The 19,297-nt window shown below is 37.1% G+C and overlaps 1 protein-coding gene and 1 long non-coding RNA gene across 4 annotated transcripts in view; one reads left to right on the top strand and one right to left on the bottom strand.

The window, feature by feature from the left end:
- znf740b (zinc finger protein 740b) overlaps positions 1 to 19,297 on the top strand; it is a 34,310-nt gene that overhangs the window by 3,039 nt on the left and 11,974 nt on the right. The window contains exons 2-7 of one of the 3 annotated variants that reach the window (XM_048178971.1): positions 360 to 510; positions 1,137 to 1,346; positions 2,131 to 2,265; positions 2,386 to 2,515; positions 2,608 to 2,726; positions 5,863 to 7,255. In XM_048178971.1, coding sequence (XP_048034928.1) covers positions 373 to 510; positions 1,137 to 1,346; positions 2,131 to 2,265; positions 2,386 to 2,515; positions 2,608 to 2,726; positions 5,863 to 6,033 — 903 coding nt within the window. In that variant the 5' untranslated portion in view covers positions 360 to 372 and the 3' untranslated portion in view covers positions 6,034 to 7,255. Of the gene's footprint in view, positions 1 to 359; positions 511 to 1,136; positions 1,347 to 2,130; positions 2,266 to 2,385; positions 2,516 to 2,607; positions 2,727 to 5,862; positions 7,256 to 19,297 lie in introns of those variants that run through there. The other 2 variants (XM_048178972.1, XM_048178973.1) reach the window with 2 other exon arrangements.
- LOC125260564 lies at positions 14,409 to 19,041 on the bottom strand. Its single transcript, XR_007183071.1, has 3 exons — positions 18,840 to 19,041; positions 15,338 to 15,421; positions 14,409 to 14,705 (listed from the first exon to the last, which is right to left on the bottom strand). It is a non-coding gene; the product is annotated as an uncharacterized LOC125260564 (long non-coding RNA).

Raw genomic sequence — 19,297 nt, 5'->3', positions numbered from 1 at the left:
ATCCAAAATCAACAGGGCATAGATGCACGGATGTATTCCTACCATTTCAGTTTGGCAGACCCAATGAGAATCCACTCCACTCGGTTTCAGTTTTAAACTGGTTTGTTTCCAGATGTCATTTAGGGACTCTTGACGCCTGGAAATGTGGCCAAACTCTTATGGCTTTAAAAACACAGCCCTATAAGCCTACATAAACAAAAGCTTGGCAATGCAGACATGGAAAATGTCTGATTTTAGGGAATAAAAGCCGTGATTTGTCCACGGTTGACAACTTCTGTTAGTGGCGGGCTGGATGTGTGGCAACATCATAGACAGAGATGGATATTACCTTGGCTTTATATCCCCCCTTCTGTTTCTAGGCTTGGGCCCCTGATGATTGGGGCTTGTGTGGTCTCTAAACATTCTCCCTGCCCAGAGCGAAGCTCTCTGTACCCCAACACACACACACACACTCTCACCACAGCGATGTCACACCTTTCCAACAGCTCAGTGCGAGATCACATGAAGTGGGTCAGTGTTTTTTCTCTTCTTCATTTGCATTTTCTGCATTTGTCCACATTTGTGTGAAATAGAAGGCCTTCATTTTCCTTTGCTTGACTTTTCTGTGTTTTAACGTTTTGTAATTCGCTTTCACAGTCCGACGTCTGCGACACACAGAGTGTTTAAGAGTAATGGGGTTGATCTCACAAAAACTGTCAAGAACGTGTCTGGGTTATGTTTCTCCCCAAAATTATATTTTGCACGAGGAAAATTTAGCCTTTTTTAGGACCATTTAAGATTTTTTTAAAATCATTTTCATGACAATTAAGCACATTTCTTCAGTGAAATGTATTTATACATCATTGTAGTATTTTAATATATATTTTTTTTAATGCAATACACTGAAAAGTTAATGTATTACAATAATGAGAATCACCTTTGCAAATAATGTAAATTATATTAAAAAGAACAGGACTGAGAAAGTTTTTTGACAATTGCACTGTGGCCTCTGAATTAATTTGACATATCTTGACTGAAAAATGTTAATTATGTCTTAAACTGGGTCACATTTGTGCCAGATTTCAACCCATCAGGTTATTGACTTTTAGATTATATTTTTAAAAGACGTGTGTGTTTGTGGTTGTGTTTCTACACAGGCTGGGTTGCTGGGCTGTGAAGCGGTGCTGTCCAGCATGGCACTCATGCAGGCCGGCTCCATGTCCAGCCATAAGAAGATGGGCTCTCATCTGGGCCAGGGACAGAGAGAAAACAATCACAGCCACAATCACAGCCAGAACCACAACCAGGACTCCCACAGCCAACACGGACACATGGTGCTGCCCTCAGGAGTCAGCTGCCCACCACTTGTAAGAGAAAAAGACATTGTTGAAGAAAGTCATATGAGTTTGGAATGGGTTTTTAATTTTTTGGTGAACTATTCATTTTAAATGTTGAAAAGTCATGGTCTCAATTCCCAGGGAATTGCTTTGGATAAAAGCATTTGCCAAATGCATAAATGTACACTATTGTTCAAAAGGTTCAGAATTGCAACAGTAAGTTTTTTTTGTTTGTTTTTTTTTTACTTTTAAATACTTTTATTCAGCAAGGATGCATTAAATTGATCAAAAGTGACAGTGAAGACACTTTTAATGTTACAAAAGAATTTGCATTTAAAATTTTTGCATTTCGATACCGATAACCGATAATTATTTATATTTAAAAAGCCGATAACCGATATATTAGCTGATAAATCTAAATCAAAATTTTTATATAATTTTTGAGAGCCTGATCACAGAAACAAAAGTCGCACCAATAAATCCATGTCCCAAGCACACAGTTATAATGTTCTCATTATAATATTATGTAGCCTGTATGACAGACTTGAGCTGTACTTAACTGTATTTTCCTTTTTGAAGTGATTTCAATCATATTTCAAGCAATTCAAAACCATAATGGCATCTGAAGCCTCTCAGCTGAAGGAAATAATCCATTATTTATCGGCTTTAATATATCGACCAAATTTTCTTATAACATTAAAAATGAACACATGTCGGTAATTTAATTGTGAATGTTAACATCGAATAGCTTCATACTTTACCAAATATTATTTTTCATTCAAACCGCTGACCTATATTCTCTGTTTTTGGGCAGCTCATCCGCAAGGACGGAGAGTTTCACTCATCCAGGCTCCTGGATGAAAAAAACATGCAGGCCAGACAGAACTTGCAGCCAAAGAAGAAGAACAGGAAGTCTGGACTTCCCACCAAAATGAGAGAAAAGCCCCAGGCATGCGTTTAGTCTGTTTGCAGTATTGCCCTGCGAGGTTGCCTGTTTATCACATTTACACACTTCCGCTTGTATTCGTATCCTGACTGAATGCTCTTTTCTTCTGTATGTGACGTGAAGGTGGAGATTCCTGAGGTTAATGACGATAACTCACTCGGCTCTCAAGTGCAGAAGAATTTCATATGTGAGCACTGCTACAGTGCTTTCCGCAGTAGTTACCATCTCAAACGGCACATTCTCACCCATACGGGTACGGCACGAGCCTTTCCGCTCTCACATCATCTAACATTTCATATAAAGAGATGCACGGAGTTAATGTGTGCACATCTGTGTGTGTTCTAGGGGAAAAGCCATTCGGCTGTGATATGTGTGACATGAGGTTTATTCAGCGCTACCACCTGGAGAGACATAAGCGTGTTCACAGCGGTGAGAAGCCTTATCAGTGTGACCGCTGCCAACAGGTGAGACATGACAAACACAGGCAGTTGTATTCACAGAGAGCTTGCTATTTGCTTATTACATGCATAAATGTTTGTCTTTATGATAGTAGTACAGCGCCTGGAATCATAATTGCAGCCTAGTGTAATGCAGGCTGCAGCAAATGACATTCACAACACATTTTACATTCGTAATATGACATATAAGTGATATTCAAGGAGCAAAAACGTATTTTTATTCATCAGGAATTGATTTGATTGTGAAAAGTGGATATTTTGCCAGAAAGGATAGAGGTGGTTGAAGGGGAGGAGCTGAAAAATAAGATAGCTTGGTAATGCATGATATAATACATTTTTATTTGGAATGACGTGCACTGGATAAATTGTGCACAATGAGATCAGAAACATGAACTAAGTGAATATTGTCAGTTTTGATTTCATTTTGATGACATTTCTTGTTAATTTTGCCCTTATCTTATGGCTGCTGTCATTGTGACAAAAGATTATTAGCAAAGCCATCTTAATGCATGAACTTTTAGCGACTATGCCTGGTTTATTCAGCCCAATTACTGTGAAAGTTATTTTTATTTATTCATTTGTACTGAAGTGTTTCAGAATAAAGATTAAGTTTAAGATTACACAGACGTTTATGGTTGCAAACCGTTAAACGGACAGGCTGACTGATGAAACCTGTGATGATCAGTCTACTATTAAAGCATGAATTTGATGTAAACAATAGATCTACACAATATTCACATATGCAGTTCATAGGGGACATGATGTACCTATAACATTTTTATCTCACAATACTGACCTTTTTCTCGCAAGATTTTCTTTTTCTTGCAAGTTTATATCACAATTCTGATAAAAAAAAAGTCAGAATTTTTGGGACATAAACACAATTCTGAGGAAAAAAGACAATAATAAGACTTGGCTATGAAGAATTGATCTCCCCAGAATTGTGAGATTTAAACTCGGAATCACAAGAAAAAAGTCAGAATTGTGAGATATAAACTTGAAATCCGGAGCTTCCACAGAAGCTACTGCAGAACTGTCATTTTCTGACACCCAAATGGTCTTTTGCAGCCATAAACAACTCGACATTTGACACAATGTTATTTTCAAGCTGATAAGACAGTTTATCTGGCAAAAGTTATGTCTCAAAACTGGACACATATACTATTGTTCAAAAGTTTGGGATCAATAAGAAATTTAATACTTTCTTTCAATAAGGATGAATTCAATTTACCAAAATTGACAGTAAATACATTTATTATGTTACTAAAGATTTCTATTTCAAATAAATTCTGTTCTTTTGAACTTTCTATTCATCAAAGAATCCTGAAAATACGGAAGAGGATTAGGGCCAAGCAATAATAAAAAATTAAAACCATCTCGAGATTAAAAAGTTGTTAAATTTTGAGAAAAAAGTCGTTAAATTTCGAGAAAAAAGTCAAGATAAAATGTTGAGAATAAAGTCATAATGAGTTTATTCTCAACATTTTATCTCGACTTTTTTCTAGAAATTTAATGAGTTTTTTTCTCGTAATTTAACAAGTTTATTCTCAACATTTTATCTCGACTTTTTCTCGAAATTAACGACATTTTTCTCATAATTTAACAAATTTGTTCTCGTAATTTAACAACTTTTTTCTCAATTTAACGAGTTTTTTTCTCGTAATTTAACGAGTTTATTCTCAACATTTTATCTCGACTTTTTTCTCAAAGTTTAACAAGTTTTTTTCTCGTAATTTAACGAGTTTATTCTCAACATTTTATCTCGACTTTTTTCTCAAAATTTAACGAGTTTATTCTCAACATTTTATTTGACTTTTTTCTCAAAATTTAACGAGTTTTTTTCTCGTAATTTAACAAGTTTATTCTCAACATTTTATTTCGACTTTTTTCTCGAAATTTAACGAGTTTATTCTCAACATTTTATCTCGACTTTTTTCTCGAAATTTAACGACATTTTTCTCGGAATTTAACGAATTTGTTCTCGTAATTTAACGACTTTTTTCTCAATTTAACAAGTTTTTTTCTCGTAATTTAATGAGTTTATTCTCAACATTTTATTTTGACTTTTTTCTCGAAATTTAACGAGTTTTTTCTCGTAATTATGGAGTTTATTCTCAACATTTTATCTCGACTTTTTTCTCGAAATTTAACGACATTTTTCTCATAATTTAACGAATTTGTTCTCGTAATTTAACAACTTTTTTCTCAATTTAACAAGTTTTTTTCTCGTAATTTAACGAGTTTATTCTCAACATTTTATTTCGACTTTTTTCTCGAAATTTAATGAGTTTTTTCTCGTAATTTAACGAGTTTATTCTCAACATTTTATCTCGACTTTTTTCTCGAAATTTAACGACATTTTTCTCATAATTTAATGAATTTGTTCTCGTAATTTAACAACTTTTTTCTCAATTTAACAAGTTTTTTTCTCGTAATTTAACGAGTTTATTCTCAACATTTTATCACGACTTTTTTCTCGAAATTTAACGACATTTTTCTCATAATTTAACGAATTTGTTCTCGTAATGTAACGACTTTTTTCTCAATTTAACAAGTTTTTTTCTCGTAATTTAACGAGTTTATTCTCAACATTTTATCTCGAAATTTAACAACTTTAATCTCGAGATGGTTTTATTTTTTTATTATTGCTTGGCCCTAATCCTCTTCCGTATGAAAAAAATGTGTCACGGTGTCCACAAAAATAATAAGCAGCAACATTTCAACATTGGTAATAATAATAAATGTTTCTTAAGCTGCAAATCAGCATATTAGAATCATTTCTGAAGGATCATGTGACACTGAAGACTGGAGTAATGATATTGAAAAAATTCAGCTTTGATGACAGGAATAAATTACATTAAAAAATATAGTGACAGGTTATTTTAAATTTTTACAATATCACTCTTTTTTACTGTATTTGATCAAAATAAATTGGGCTTTGCTAAGCATAAGTATTAATAAACATAAACATTACAAAATATTACTGACCCCAAACTTTTGAACAGTAGTGTGCATTTATATTTACATTTATATGGCATGCAGGAGAATCAGTGAATCAGTTCATTAAAAGCACGTCCAAAAGAATCAGTTCATTTAAACCGCCTGTGTATGGGACTAACTCCGAACCCCTTCTATCACACAGAACTTTTCCAGAACTGACCGGTTACTACGGCATCGACGTTTGTGTGCCGTGGGCATCCCTAAAGAGGAGAACCAGCCGTGCTGTGAGGGACGGCCATACTCTCAGGACCCCTCCCAGCACACGGCGTCCTGGAGCCCACTGCAGACAAACAACAGCAGGCTGGCAGTGTGACAGCCTTCCGATCGCTCGTACAAACCTCTTTCCAGCAAACACAATGGACTCGCTGCGGCCAACACGACCTGAACGGGGTTTGAACCTGTAAACTGTTTAAAGACTATAATGCGTCCAGCTCTGATCCAAGCGGCTCAACCCCAGTGGACTCTTTAATACTGGTTAGACTCTGGGAAATAGCATATTTTGTATTTTAGATGGTACTATGATCAGCAGGCGGGTTAGTTGTGCATTCAGTCCAGGCAATAATGACTTCTGGTAGTTTAGAATCACTTCCTTTTGTAGTTCCCTCGGAGGACTGTAGATTGTTGGGATTCCCAGTGTTACAGTATTAACCCGTGAACAACTTGAGCCGTAGCACGTGGCTTTTTCAATCGGAGAAGTTAGCCGTAGTGACCGTAGACACATTCTGATAGGATACGTTTTCTCAGTGTGCACATCAATTAATCATTTCCTGTTCACTTTAAATACTGTGATAACGGCTCGTGACCGTTTCACACAGACTTTTTAAGGTTTTAGCAGAAACATCTGGAGCATCGTCCATCCTGCATCCACAGGAGAGCTCGTTTTTTGTGGGCTACATTATGGTGTCAAGCGTTTGAAGTTGGCCTTTCGGTCAACATGAACACTGACTTTTCTTTGGGTATTAGAGAATGAATGACAGATTTCGTCACAGTACGATGTGACTCATGCGGTAAGTCTGCTCGCATCTCAGTTTCTCTTCTGAAGTCACTGGATTGACTAAGCCGAGCCAAGAATAACAAAGAAAACCTTTTTAACAGGTTGTATAGTTCATAGAGAGACAGATGTTTATATAAAAACCGCTAGTTTTTCGCAGAGGTCTCGTTATGCGTTTCATATTACGTCAACCTCGGCCCTGAACACGGACTTCTGACGCAGTTGAGCTTGAGTTAATATATTTTTTCAGCATTTTAAATAATTTAATTAGAAACCGTAGTAGTATTAGACAGCAGTTTCACTGTATTTTTTTACCTGTACATTTGCATGATCCTATCATTAAGTGCACACCGTAAGAAGTTCTTGTATTGTGATTGTTTAAAAGAATGAAAAACACTTGTTTTTGTAACAACATCATTTTGATTCATTTGTTTGGTATTTTTTTTACCAATCTCAAACACAAAGTCTATTCTTATCCTGTTAGACACCTTTTAGTGAGTTAAGCTCTAAAACTGACAATAAATTTTCTTTTCTTAAAAAAAAATGCAGCTTCTGTTTTACTCCACACAAGCTTATTTGTATCTGTTTGGATTGTTTTTTTATGAGCTGGTGGAGCATGGTCAGCACAAAGACTGTTTTCTGTGACTTTTGATTTAAATAAGTCATCACAGATAGTAAACTGATAAAATGTATGCATTGAATGCGCTGCAAGTTGCATCTGCCAGATACATTAAATATAAACTGTTCTTTGTAAGAAATACACTGTGGGGTCGGTAGGGTTTTAATGTTTTTGAATTCACCCTAAAATAAAATTTTCTGTCATTAATTACTCACCCTCATGTCATTCCACACCTGTAAGACCTTCGTTGGTCTTCAGACACAAATTAAGATATTTTTGATGAAATCCAAGAGGTATTTGACTCGACCATAGACAGCAATATAACCACCACTTTCAAGGTCCAGAAAGGTACTAAAGACATCCTTAAAACAGTCGACGTGACTGCAGTGTTTCAACCTTAATGTTATGAAGCGACGAGAATACTTTTTGTTCGCAAAAACAAAACAAAAATAACTTTATTTAACAATTTGAACTGTTGTCATAAAGTAGTTATTTTTGTTTTGTTTTTGCGCACAAAAGTATTCTCGACGCTTCATAGGTTGAACCACTGCAGTCACGTTGACTGTTTTAACAATGTCTTTAGTACCTTTCTGGACTTTGAAAGTGTTGATAATATTGCTGTCTATAGAGTCATAATCCTCTTGGATTTTATCAAAAATATCTTAATTTGTGTTCTGAAGATGAACGAAATTCTTACAGGTGTGGAGCAACATGAGGGTGAGTAATTAATGCCAGAATTTTCATTTTTGGGTGCACTAACACTTTAACTAACAAGAAACTCTGATTAACAAATTCATAATTAATAGCGCTCAGTTGAATGTTGTAGTTCACTATTAGCTAATCAATAACTACTATTTTTTCATACCTCCTAGAGAACTACTAAGAACTACTGTATACAGGTTCATAATTAACATGAATGATGTATAATTAATTCTAAAGTAAAAATCAACACACTAGTAATGACACAAGTATTATCAAATCCTTCATAAGCAATTACTAATTATTTGGATCAGTAAAGTGAAAAATATGATAACTCTCTAATAATGACTGAAATCATTGTAGGCTTTTGAGGTTTTTGTAAAGTATTGGATAGTAATGACTCAAGTGTTACTACATTCTTCAGAAGGAACTACTATCAGTATTCTAAAGTGAAAAGCATGATAACTCCTTAGTATTGACTGAAATCGCTGTAAGCTTTTGAGGTTTTTGTAAGGTTTTGGATAGTAATTCCTTCTGACGAATTTGGTAACACTTGAGTCATTACTAGTGGGTTACTACCATGACCTTCACTTTAGAATACTGGTCCAAATAATCAGAAGTTCCTTTAGAACACTCGAGTCTTTACTATCCAAAACACCTCAAAAGTTTCACAACCTCACATTAGTAATTTCTTCTGAAGGATTTGAGTCATTACTAGTGGGTTACCATCATCTTGGCTTTACATTATGCATCATTCACATTAATTATGAACCTGTAGTAGTTCTTGATTGATTAGCTAATAGTGAACTACCACATTCAACTGGGCACTATTACTTACTAATTCGTTAATGAGAGTTTCTTGTTAGTTTATAGTAGTTACTAGAATGTTAACGTCACAGAAACAGTAACCTACATTTTAAAATGTAATTTATTCCTGTGATGGCAAAGTTGAATTTTCAGCAGTCTTCAGTGTCACATGATCCTTCAGGAATCTATTATCAGTGTTCCTTTTTCAGGATTCTTTGATGTATATAAAGTTCCAATATGGCATTTATTTAAAATAGAATTCTTTAGTGACATTCATAAATGTCTTTACTGCCACTTTTGATCAATTTGATGCATCCTTGCTGAATAAAAGGATTTATATATATAAAAAAATCTTTCTAGCCACAAGCAATCGAAAGCTAGTGTACATGCTTACCAGCAGGTGGTGTAATCCACCAACTTTCAATGTGTGCCAAGGCATATAAAACAGATTTATCCTTTAAAAGTCCTTAAAATGATTTAGCAAAGTTTTTGGGGATTTTATTTCCGCTGTCATCATTCACTATCTACATTACATGTGCCTCCATGGACATATATTGTCTACTACACGCTGTTTAAATTACACAGCTGTTTCCATATGCTCCAGTAGAGGGCGCTGTGTTCCTTGGCATGTTTATTACTATTGTCACAACTAGTGTAGTTGTACTTGTTTAGCTGTATTTTGATTGCAGACACTAACTCTATGAAATATGACTTTATAATGTGCACGTATTCACTAACCCACTATAGAAGCAACTTTCTTTGCAGTATGGAAATATTATTAATAAATGGAATTACTTGTATTGGAAATAAGAGCTTAATGCTGGCAAGATGAACCGATATTTCCAGCAGAAATGTAATGGAGTGAAACGTTCAAGGCAGCTCAAGCCACACTGCCAGCAAAGGAGACAGAGTTAGACAAAGAGTCTGGCTTTGTGTTGCTTCAGAGAGGCCATAGCCCTCTTCTCTCTAGCCTGACTGCTGATCCTGATTTATAACACCCGTGGGCTGAGAGCACTTAACACACTCGCTCTCAAAGCCAAGGCGGACGAGAAGAGAATCTTAGACATGGCCGTGCTACATTCATACGATTCGAACAGACCCTCAAAACGTTGTTGAAGGTCCTAAAATGGCTTTGCAGCACACAAATGTTGCATGTGCAACTACCAGCCACACATTATTATTTAAATAAGTCCAAATGACCTTATTTCACATGCAACTCTCCTCAAAATCCGTAACGTAGGGCCTATTTCACGTCAAATGGTGTGTACAGCACTATTTAAAGTTTAATTCATAGATTAATCAACCTTCTCTTACGCCACTACAGCCATCTGTCATTCTGCTGACAGCGTGCCTTTACATGTTAATTAACTATGATATTTAACCAAGCAGAGGTGTGCAGTGCCCGTCAGCTAGGTAGTCATCTTCATTAAAATTTCAGTCTTCCCAGATAGAGCTATACATGAGATACGGATTAATACAGTGGCCCCAAAATGATGGAAGTGAAATATTAAAGTGTTGCTCCTTCTTTCGGTGTGACGTAGCCTTGTGGTTAAACATATGGGTTGTTAACCGTAAGTTTGTAGGTTTAAACGGTCCTAGAAGTGAACTATTATCATTCTTCCTTTAAGATGTTTCAGGATCTGAGTGTGTAAGGCCATAAACGCCATAGACGTTAAAGGGCTTCTTTCCAGTTTTTAGGTAGTGGATGATCAATACGGATTTTCATTCACCCAAATAACCAATTTACTCCAATATTGAATATTTGGATATTTTATATATATGTATATATATATATTTTAAAATGTAATTTATTCCTGTGATGCAAAGCTGAATTTTCAGCATCATTACTCCAGTCTTCAGTCTTTCTGTGGAAGCCGTGAAACTTTGTTTCAGAATTCTTTGATTAGAAAGTTCAAAAGAACAGCATTTATTTGAAAAATAAATATTTTGTAACATTATAAAGGTTTTACTGTCAATTTAAGTAAATGTGTTAATTAATAAAATGATTAATTTACTTAATATTTTATATGAAGTCATACATTTTTCGACTCACAATCATGGCCCTCGTGTTTTCATTATTTCTAGGTTCTATGGAAGATTTGTATACTGAAGGAGTGCAAAAACAATAAGGCCATTTACATTTATGCACACTTTTAACCAAGGTTGATTGAATGCTTGTGATCTTATGGCTTGTAGAAATGATAACATTTATATATATATTGCAGATTTAGTAGTTTTTTTAAACAGAAGATACAGAAACAAGTGAGTGAACAAAATACGGTCTTGGAGCTGATGAAGATTAATTAACCAGCTGCTTTTTTCTTTTTCTTTTTTTTGCCATGTGTTCTCAAAAGAATCACTGTCACTGCTGATGGCAAACCGGGGAATTCAGAACACATTCTTTGACCTACTTTTCTGTCCAAATAATTCATGCATATTCATGTGAAAATTTCACTTTTATGTGCAATGGCACAATTAGTTTCCTTTCAGCACTCTTGCAGCCCTCACACACAGCAAACAGGAAATGATAAATGACACCCTCACGTTATTCTCCGACTGCTGTTGGGTTTAATGAAGGGAAAGAATCACAGTGTTTTCTGCTGTATCAACATCAGGATCAGCATTTGATTAACCCAGCTTTAATTAATAAAAGCTGCCATGAGGGCAACCTACTGGCACTATGTTTTAACCAGGTCACACCATAGTTTGCATACACTAAAAAAAATATTTTAGAATTGTATTTATTCAGTAAAGTGACATATGTTACAAAAGATTTTTTTAAATAAATGCTGTTTTTTCTATTAAAAGAATCCTGTAAGAAATGTATCACAGTTTCCACAAAAATATTAACCAGCACAACTGTTTTCAACAATATTAATCATGAGAAATTATTCCAAATCAGCATATTAGAATGATTTCTGAAGGATCATGTGACACTGAAGACTGGAGTAATGATGCTGAAAATTCAGCTTTGCATCACAGGAATAAATTATATATGTAAACTGTTATTTTAAAATGTAATAATAAATCACAGTATTACTGTTTACAGTAATGATACACATGATTATCTAATATCTTGTTGCATGGTATTTTGCAATGAAATGCTAATTTGCTATTATTTTTTACTAATAACTAACTAAATAATTGATTGTGACAATATACAATGCTTATCGTGAAAAATGCGTGATCATCATATCCATGATGCTAATTAAAACAATTCAATTTTACATATTTAAAAACACCAGCAAAAAAGCAATTGCAGTACCACAAATCTGCTTTCATTTCCTCTCGCCCTTGCTGTTATGTTTGAAGATTCCTTTGTCAAACCCCTTAAACTCTGTTTTACGAGGGAAACCCAAAGTGCCGGGACCGGCTCAGTTGACCAGCGCCTCATTGTCAAGATTTATCTCGCTCGAGAGTCATCCACATTCCTGATGACAGGACGAATGCCTCGGCGTCCTGCCGAGAGCGTTAAAATCACTCTCACGCTGAAGCACATTTCGCCTCGACAGATACATTAACATACAGTGGCCCCGCGCCACCCCATCAATCTGTAGCTTGTTGGGTCCCACCATCGCTGCTTTGGGCCTCCCTGTAGAAGCCCATGGGCTTGACTTGGGCAGTGGTGGCCCTCTTTGAGTCAAGGGTCTGTACATGATATGGTCTAGGTCACTGGAACCTTCCGGAGGCCTCGATGCAGGTTATGAGAACTTAAACTCAATGCCACTACAAAGTATACACTCTTTAAAATAAAGGTTCTTTATTGGAATCAGTGGTTCCATGAGAAACATTTAACATCCATGGAACTTTCCATTGCTCAAAAGGCTCTTTAGAGTGGAAAAAACGTTCTTCGGATTTTTAATGTTCTTTACACTAAGAAAAAAAAGAACTGTTCACTTAAAAGTTCTTTGGGGAACCTAAAATAGTTCTATGACACTGCTGTGAAAACCTCCTTTTGGAACCTTTATTTTTAAGAGTGTAGACGTCGAGTTTGAGTTTATTAGCTGTGTTATTTAGTGTTTCGGTGCACTTTATGTGGCCAAGATCCTACAAGACTACCGCTAAAGCTGCTATATGTTTTCTCTAAATATTAGATTAATACATAACTGGCCTCTCTGAACATGATATATCTTAGACGGCTACTTTTTCCCTGCGTGAAGTTCTGCTTAATGGGAATTCTTTAACTTATCACCATGATCTTTTGCAGTAGATCAAGTGTCTTTATGAGCTTTAGCAGTTTTGCTTCGATATTGAATAATAAACTTGGCAGAAGAAGCTGGGTTTTTTTTTTTCATTTTCATGAGGATAAATGATGTTAAACGTTTGCCCTATTGACTGCTGATTCCAATTTTTATTTTTGCATGGGTGTGATTTCTTCTCCCAGTTGTGATTTTTTTTTTATGGACTCTATAGAAAAATTGATTAAACTAATAAAGGTTTGAACATTCGCACCTCCCTGACCTTCCATAAACAGCTTGTGTCATTGTTTCCGCCACTGAGATGTTTATGAGTCCTGTTTGCTCAGAGAGAAACATAACGCGTAGTGCGCAAGTATGCAATATGCCTCCAGCAGAGACCCGACGAGCTCACACTGCGACTCGCATGCAGGCGTGCATGTTAAAAAGCCCTAATGCGTCTCTTTAGATGTTATGCAATTACATGCGAGCATGGGAAGGCCTTTGTGCGCCTTCATTTCGTCCCACTGCAATTTTCCACCTGAACAGACAAGGTGAGGCGAGAGGTGAGGTGGAGGTGCACGTCTTATGAATCCTTGAGCTTTTGACAGACAGCACCGGCCTTGCTATTTACCCTTAGAAATTTTCATGGGTCACGGCTGTTACAGGAGGTTCACGCACGCCAACGCTGATCTCCTCGGCATTAGCCGTGCGACTGATGCGCAGATAAAGGGGATAGATGGACGAGGGGAAAGCGTTTAGGGAGATGAGAGTACAGATAGACAGTAGGCCAAAGTGACTTTGGCAGTGCGCTGCTATTGATCAGCTTTATGATTCATTGATTTATACCAGACAGTTTCAAGTGCTTTGAAGAGATATGAGTCATATACATCCTTGCTAATCTCAGGGGCTGAAGGAGGGAACTATGGTTAAAAAGTGTTTCTGATACGAGAAGACATCCTTATGATGTCTTAAGGCTAAAACCGCACGGTCATGCGAAGCAAATATCTAGGTGTACAGGGAAATAAATGGCCAGAGAGCTGCTTTTGATAATTTCAGGGAAATTTTAAGGGATAACACGATACATTCTCATCTTTCAAAGGAATACGGGTTCGCGGGCAAGGCAATCACAAGACGACACGCCCTCGCACAAATACACACACGTAGACGCGCACACAGATAAAGAGATCGAGTGAAGATTTATGTGACAGTGAGCTAATTGCATGCTGCCATTTGTCTTTAGGAAGTGACACCCGATCCTTTCTCATGGTTTTTAACAATTATATCAGAAGAAATATACTTTCTGCACACTGTTTTATGGAATTATAAGCTGAAGCACAAAAGGCTGAAATTGCAATCGGCTCGAATGTAAACGTAAAGTATTTGCATGCGGTTAATAATTGCGATAAAACTAATTTAAAGGACACATATTAATAGAAGGTATAACATCTAAATTAACTGGTTTTATTCATTGCAAAAATATGATAAACATTAGAAAGCACTAACAAAGTCAGTGTTAGATGAGAAAGAAATCACATTTTAAAAGAAGAGTGAAAACTCTGTCATCATTTACTCAGCCTTCACGTTGCTCCAAACCTGTATGACCTGTATGTGGAACACAAAAGAAGACATTTTGAAGAACATTGCATAGGGTCCAAACAACATTGGTGTCCATTGACTTCCATTGCATGAATCTGAAAAGAAAAAGAAAATAGATCTAGTGAACTATCCCTGCTGTCAAATGCACATGTTCACTTTTTATGATGTACTTGAGTGAATTATCTGGTATCACTGTGAATGTTGTTTCAGAGGAGGCAGAGGAAGTTGAAACATGTTGAGAGGTCTTTCATTGCCAGTGTCAATTGGAAAAGAATCTTTCCGCATGGAAGCAATATGTTGCAATGCAAAAGCCAATTTAAACACGTATACTGTGTAGTGTGTGTACTGCTTTTTTCTGCAGTGTTGTTTCAGCATAGCATAGTATTACACTGTATAATTGCATTAGTGGTGTTTGATAAAGCAAGCATCACCATTACTATACTCATACTTGCATATTGTACTTCAGTGTAACATTGCATTTTACATTTATGCATTTGGCAGACGCTTTTATCCAAGGTAAGTTAAGCTTCGTTCAGGATCTCAGGCGTTCCCTGGGAATTGAACCCATGACCTTGGCATTGCTAACGCCATGCTCTATGTTTGAGCTACAGGAAGGCATTATTTGTGTTACCTCAAATCATGTTTCTAATGGCCCAAACCATTCATTTTTGCCTGGTGAAAGATAAAACAGTAGGAAAATTTCCTAGTAACCATATGGACGACGCACCTCCACTCTCTTCCATTGTAGAAAAGTGAAGCCGCCAATGTCCCAATATGGCTCTGACATCTTGTGCTGATTCGGGACATGAATCTGCGCAGTAGAGAGCATGAAGTGGAGCCACGGGCTATCAAGGTCCCACCCACACTTGCAGAATCATTTAGTACAGTTTACAGCAGAACAACTCATTATGTTGGTTTGAAATAAAAAAACAGTTATGGAAATGCAGAAGTTAAAGCTCCAATCTCGTCCCGAAAATCCCCAAAAAAGTCCATTGGTGCCTCAGTGACTACTTCACTCAGAGAAGCTGTCAATCACAGCTGTCAATCATGACATCACACCCCAGTTTAAAGCATCAAATAACTAACTAAAACCAAACTTATTTAAAAAAGGAACACTTGAACATGCATCAGCGTGATAAAAATTACATAAAATGACAGAAAGCATTTTTGGAAAAAAATTATTTGAAATGTAATTTAAATGTTTAGTTTGTCTCACGTCCCATTACATTACATGGAGAGGGAGGGGTTTATGACCCATACTGGGACAAACCACCTGGGGGTGATCGAGATGCTCTGGCTTCACATTTCAGGACTTTTGTGGCATGCTTGGTAACCACTAAAAAGTGATAGTTCACCAAAAAATGATTCTTCTTTCATCATTTACTCACCTGCATGACTGACTTTATTCTGTGGAACACAAAAGAAGATATTTCAAAGAATGTTTCAACCGTTTTTGTCCATCCAGTGAAAGTCAATAGGGTCCGAAACAACATTGGACCCCAATGACTTCCATATGGACTATAAAACACTAAGACATTTTTAAAAATATCTTCTTTTGTGTTCCACAGAATAAAGAAAATAATGATTAAATGTTCACTGTTGGGTCAACTATCCCTTTAAACACTATAATGTTCAAAATCAAGTTCTGTCATAATAGCTAAAGGGTTCGTTCACCCAAAAATGAAAGACCCATAAGACCTTCGTTCATCTTCAGAACACAAATTAAGATATTTTTGATAAAATCCGATGGATCAGTGAGGCCTGCATTGCCAGCAAGATCATTTCCTTTTTCAGTGCCCAGAAAGCTACTAAAACATATTTAAAACAGTTCATGTGACTACAGTGGTTCAACCTTAATGTTATGAAGCGATAAGAATATTTTTTGTGTAAAACCAAAATAGCGACTTTATTCAACAATATCTAGTGATGGGTGATTTGTGAGTGAGTGGTTCAACCTTAATGTTATGAAGCGAGAAGAATACTTTTTGTGCGCCAAAAAAACTAAATAACGACTTTATTCCACAATATCTAGTGATGGGTGATTTCAAAACATGAAGCTTCGAAGCTTTACGAATCTTTTGTTTCGAATCAGTGGTTCGGAGCGTGTATCAAACTGCCAAAGTCACTTGAACTATTGAAATTTCGAAAACACTTATGACATAACGAAGCCTCGTTTACTGAAATCACATGACTTTCACACTCCGAACCACTGATTCGAAACAAAAAATTTGTAAAGCTTCGAAGCATCATGAAGCAGTGTTTTGAAATCGCCCATCACTAGATATTGTGGAATAAAGTCGTTATTTTGTATTCTTGTCGCTTCATAACATTAAGGTTGAACCACTGTAGTCACATGAACTGTTTTAAATATGTCTTTAGTAGCTTTTTGGACATCTGACAGCGTTAATTATCTTGCAAGCAATGCAGGCCTCACTGAGCCATCAGATTTTATCAAAAATATCTTAATTTATGTTCCGAAGATGAACGAAGGTCTTACGGGTGTGGAACGACATGAGGGTGACTAATTAATGACAGAATTTTCATTTTTGGGTGAACTAACCCTTTAATTCATGCTAATTGGGGGTAAATGAGAATGCAACTTTTGTCTAAATGCCTCATTAATCAGCAAATCACTCTGAGGATTTAACCATGGGAATTATAACATATGCCTATACGTGGTGGTTATCAGACAGTGGCAGGCCACAAATTTATCATAAGCAAACATCAACCCCTGTAATGGGATACGGCGATGACAGTCGTGTTTACACTGCTGATGTGCGTCGATTGAGATGAATCGGCTGGTCGGATCGTCCACATTTTTGCGTCGCATATTAGATGTTTTCTTGGAGCGTCGGGTGTTGAAACAGGATATTATTTTGGAGTTGGAGAGTTGGATGTGAACGCATTCCACAAAGAAACTGCAGCAGGCCTGTGTGAGTGAAAATGACTGCAGCTACAAATCATTCCCTCTCTTTCTCTCCTCCTCCTCCTCTTGCTCTCATGACGTCAGGAATGTCGAGCACTCCCTGCTCCTTCCCTTGGGGAGAGGGTTTTACGATTGAAACCTGACACCGTTTCTGTGTCCCATAAGCAACAGAGCGGTAACTCACATCAAAGACAGCCAGCGTCGAATCACAGCACGGCCATAAATTTGCTTGTCGTTCCTGGGCCAATCAGAAACGAGCATTAAATCAACTCTGTCATGCTGGCAGCCAATGGTGGGACGGCGGCGGTAAATCTGTCAAGCGAGCGTCTGTTAACGGGCGCTGTGGTGCAGATGGGGAATCCACTAGGGTGAGGAGGAATGAAAGTATATATGAGAGAAAGAGAGAGAGAGAGATGGAAAGATGGAAGGAGGGAGGGGAAAAGCTGAGCACTTAGAGCTAAAGCGTGCAAAAATCTTACTTTGGTTACCCAAAGATTCATTTCTGAAACCCATAATGGCCGAAAATCAAAGCGTTTTGCAAGCGCTAAGCCGTGAAACTCGAGTGGAACAAGACCAAACACGACCACATGAGTGAGCGAACACGCATCCGAAAGAAAAACGTCATAAAGCTTAATTGCTACCACTGCTGTGTGACATTGAGTGTCTACAACAAAAGTGAAATACGGCCTCGTCTCACTCTACAATTACATCACTATCTTAATCACCGACTCTGTCACGATTATTTCAGTTCACGACACTCATTATACACATTCGGCCCATTTGAAATGCGCGATAGCTTGTCAAACGCAAACCTCAAACACTTCTTTATATGATATGACATAAAAACGGAGACTGAAACATGTCGGGAGAGTGTGAAACAATGACCTGTGGGCCTTTTCACGTTGCTGCAAGGGTGCAGACCAGATGTGCACGGCTAAAAGAGCCTGTTTGTGTGCGAATGCGTTGCGTGTGCAGATGTAACGCAGCGGGACGGACTCTTCGGGGATTTGAGTCTCGTGCTAAATCACGGGGAAGGGAAAGAAGGGCCTCCTCTCTTAAAATGTCAACAGGCTGCAGCTTATACTCCGCAAACATCTCCAGCTCAGATCGACGGCCCCCGTTTTCATCGGCGGACCACGGCCAAATTCGGTGACTAATGGCGCAGGCGAATCGAAAATAGAAATGTCTAAACAGGCTTGTGGACATATCCAACTGCCTGGCTGATAAATGTAGCGTGCCTTCCTTGAATTTATGTGTTTTTAAACTCTCCGTCATGTGATATGAAAATAAGGTGTACTCTTACCCGCCGATCCAGCCAGAGGAATAACATCTTAGGCTTTCTGAATGGCACGTTTGAAACGCTTAATGTGCTCTTGAATAAATATTGTGCGATTATGAATTTAATGCGATACTTATATGGGAGCTAACTAAGAAGTTGGGATCATTATATCAGATTTATCTTTGCAGATTGCAGACCTGCAAAAAAGTTGTAGTTTGCACATGGCGTCATTGCTGTGGCGCGAAATGCAGTTGGAGGGCAGGAAGTGATTTTTTTTTATATGGGAATCGCTATCACAAACTCAAAATACCTGTTTTGTGTCATTTATGGTTGCTCAAATCGAGAAACCACAAGGAGCTTTATCGTTTACCATTTTTTAACTTTAAAGGTTGTCACCTTTAAAGGGTTAGTTCACCTAAAATGAAAATTCTGTCATTAATTACTCACCCTCATGTAGTTCCACACCTGTAAGACCTTTATTC

The sequence above is a fragment of the Megalobrama amblycephala genome, linkage group LG24, assembly GCF_018812025.1.
Source record: "Megalobrama amblycephala isolate DHTTF-2021 linkage group LG24, ASM1881202v1, whole genome shotgun sequence".
NCBI lineage: Eukaryota > Metazoa > Chordata > Actinopteri > Cypriniformes > Xenocyprididae > Megalobrama > Megalobrama amblycephala.
Note: the sequence above shows the minus strand (reverse complement) of the source record. Positions and strands in the feature narration are given on the sequence as shown.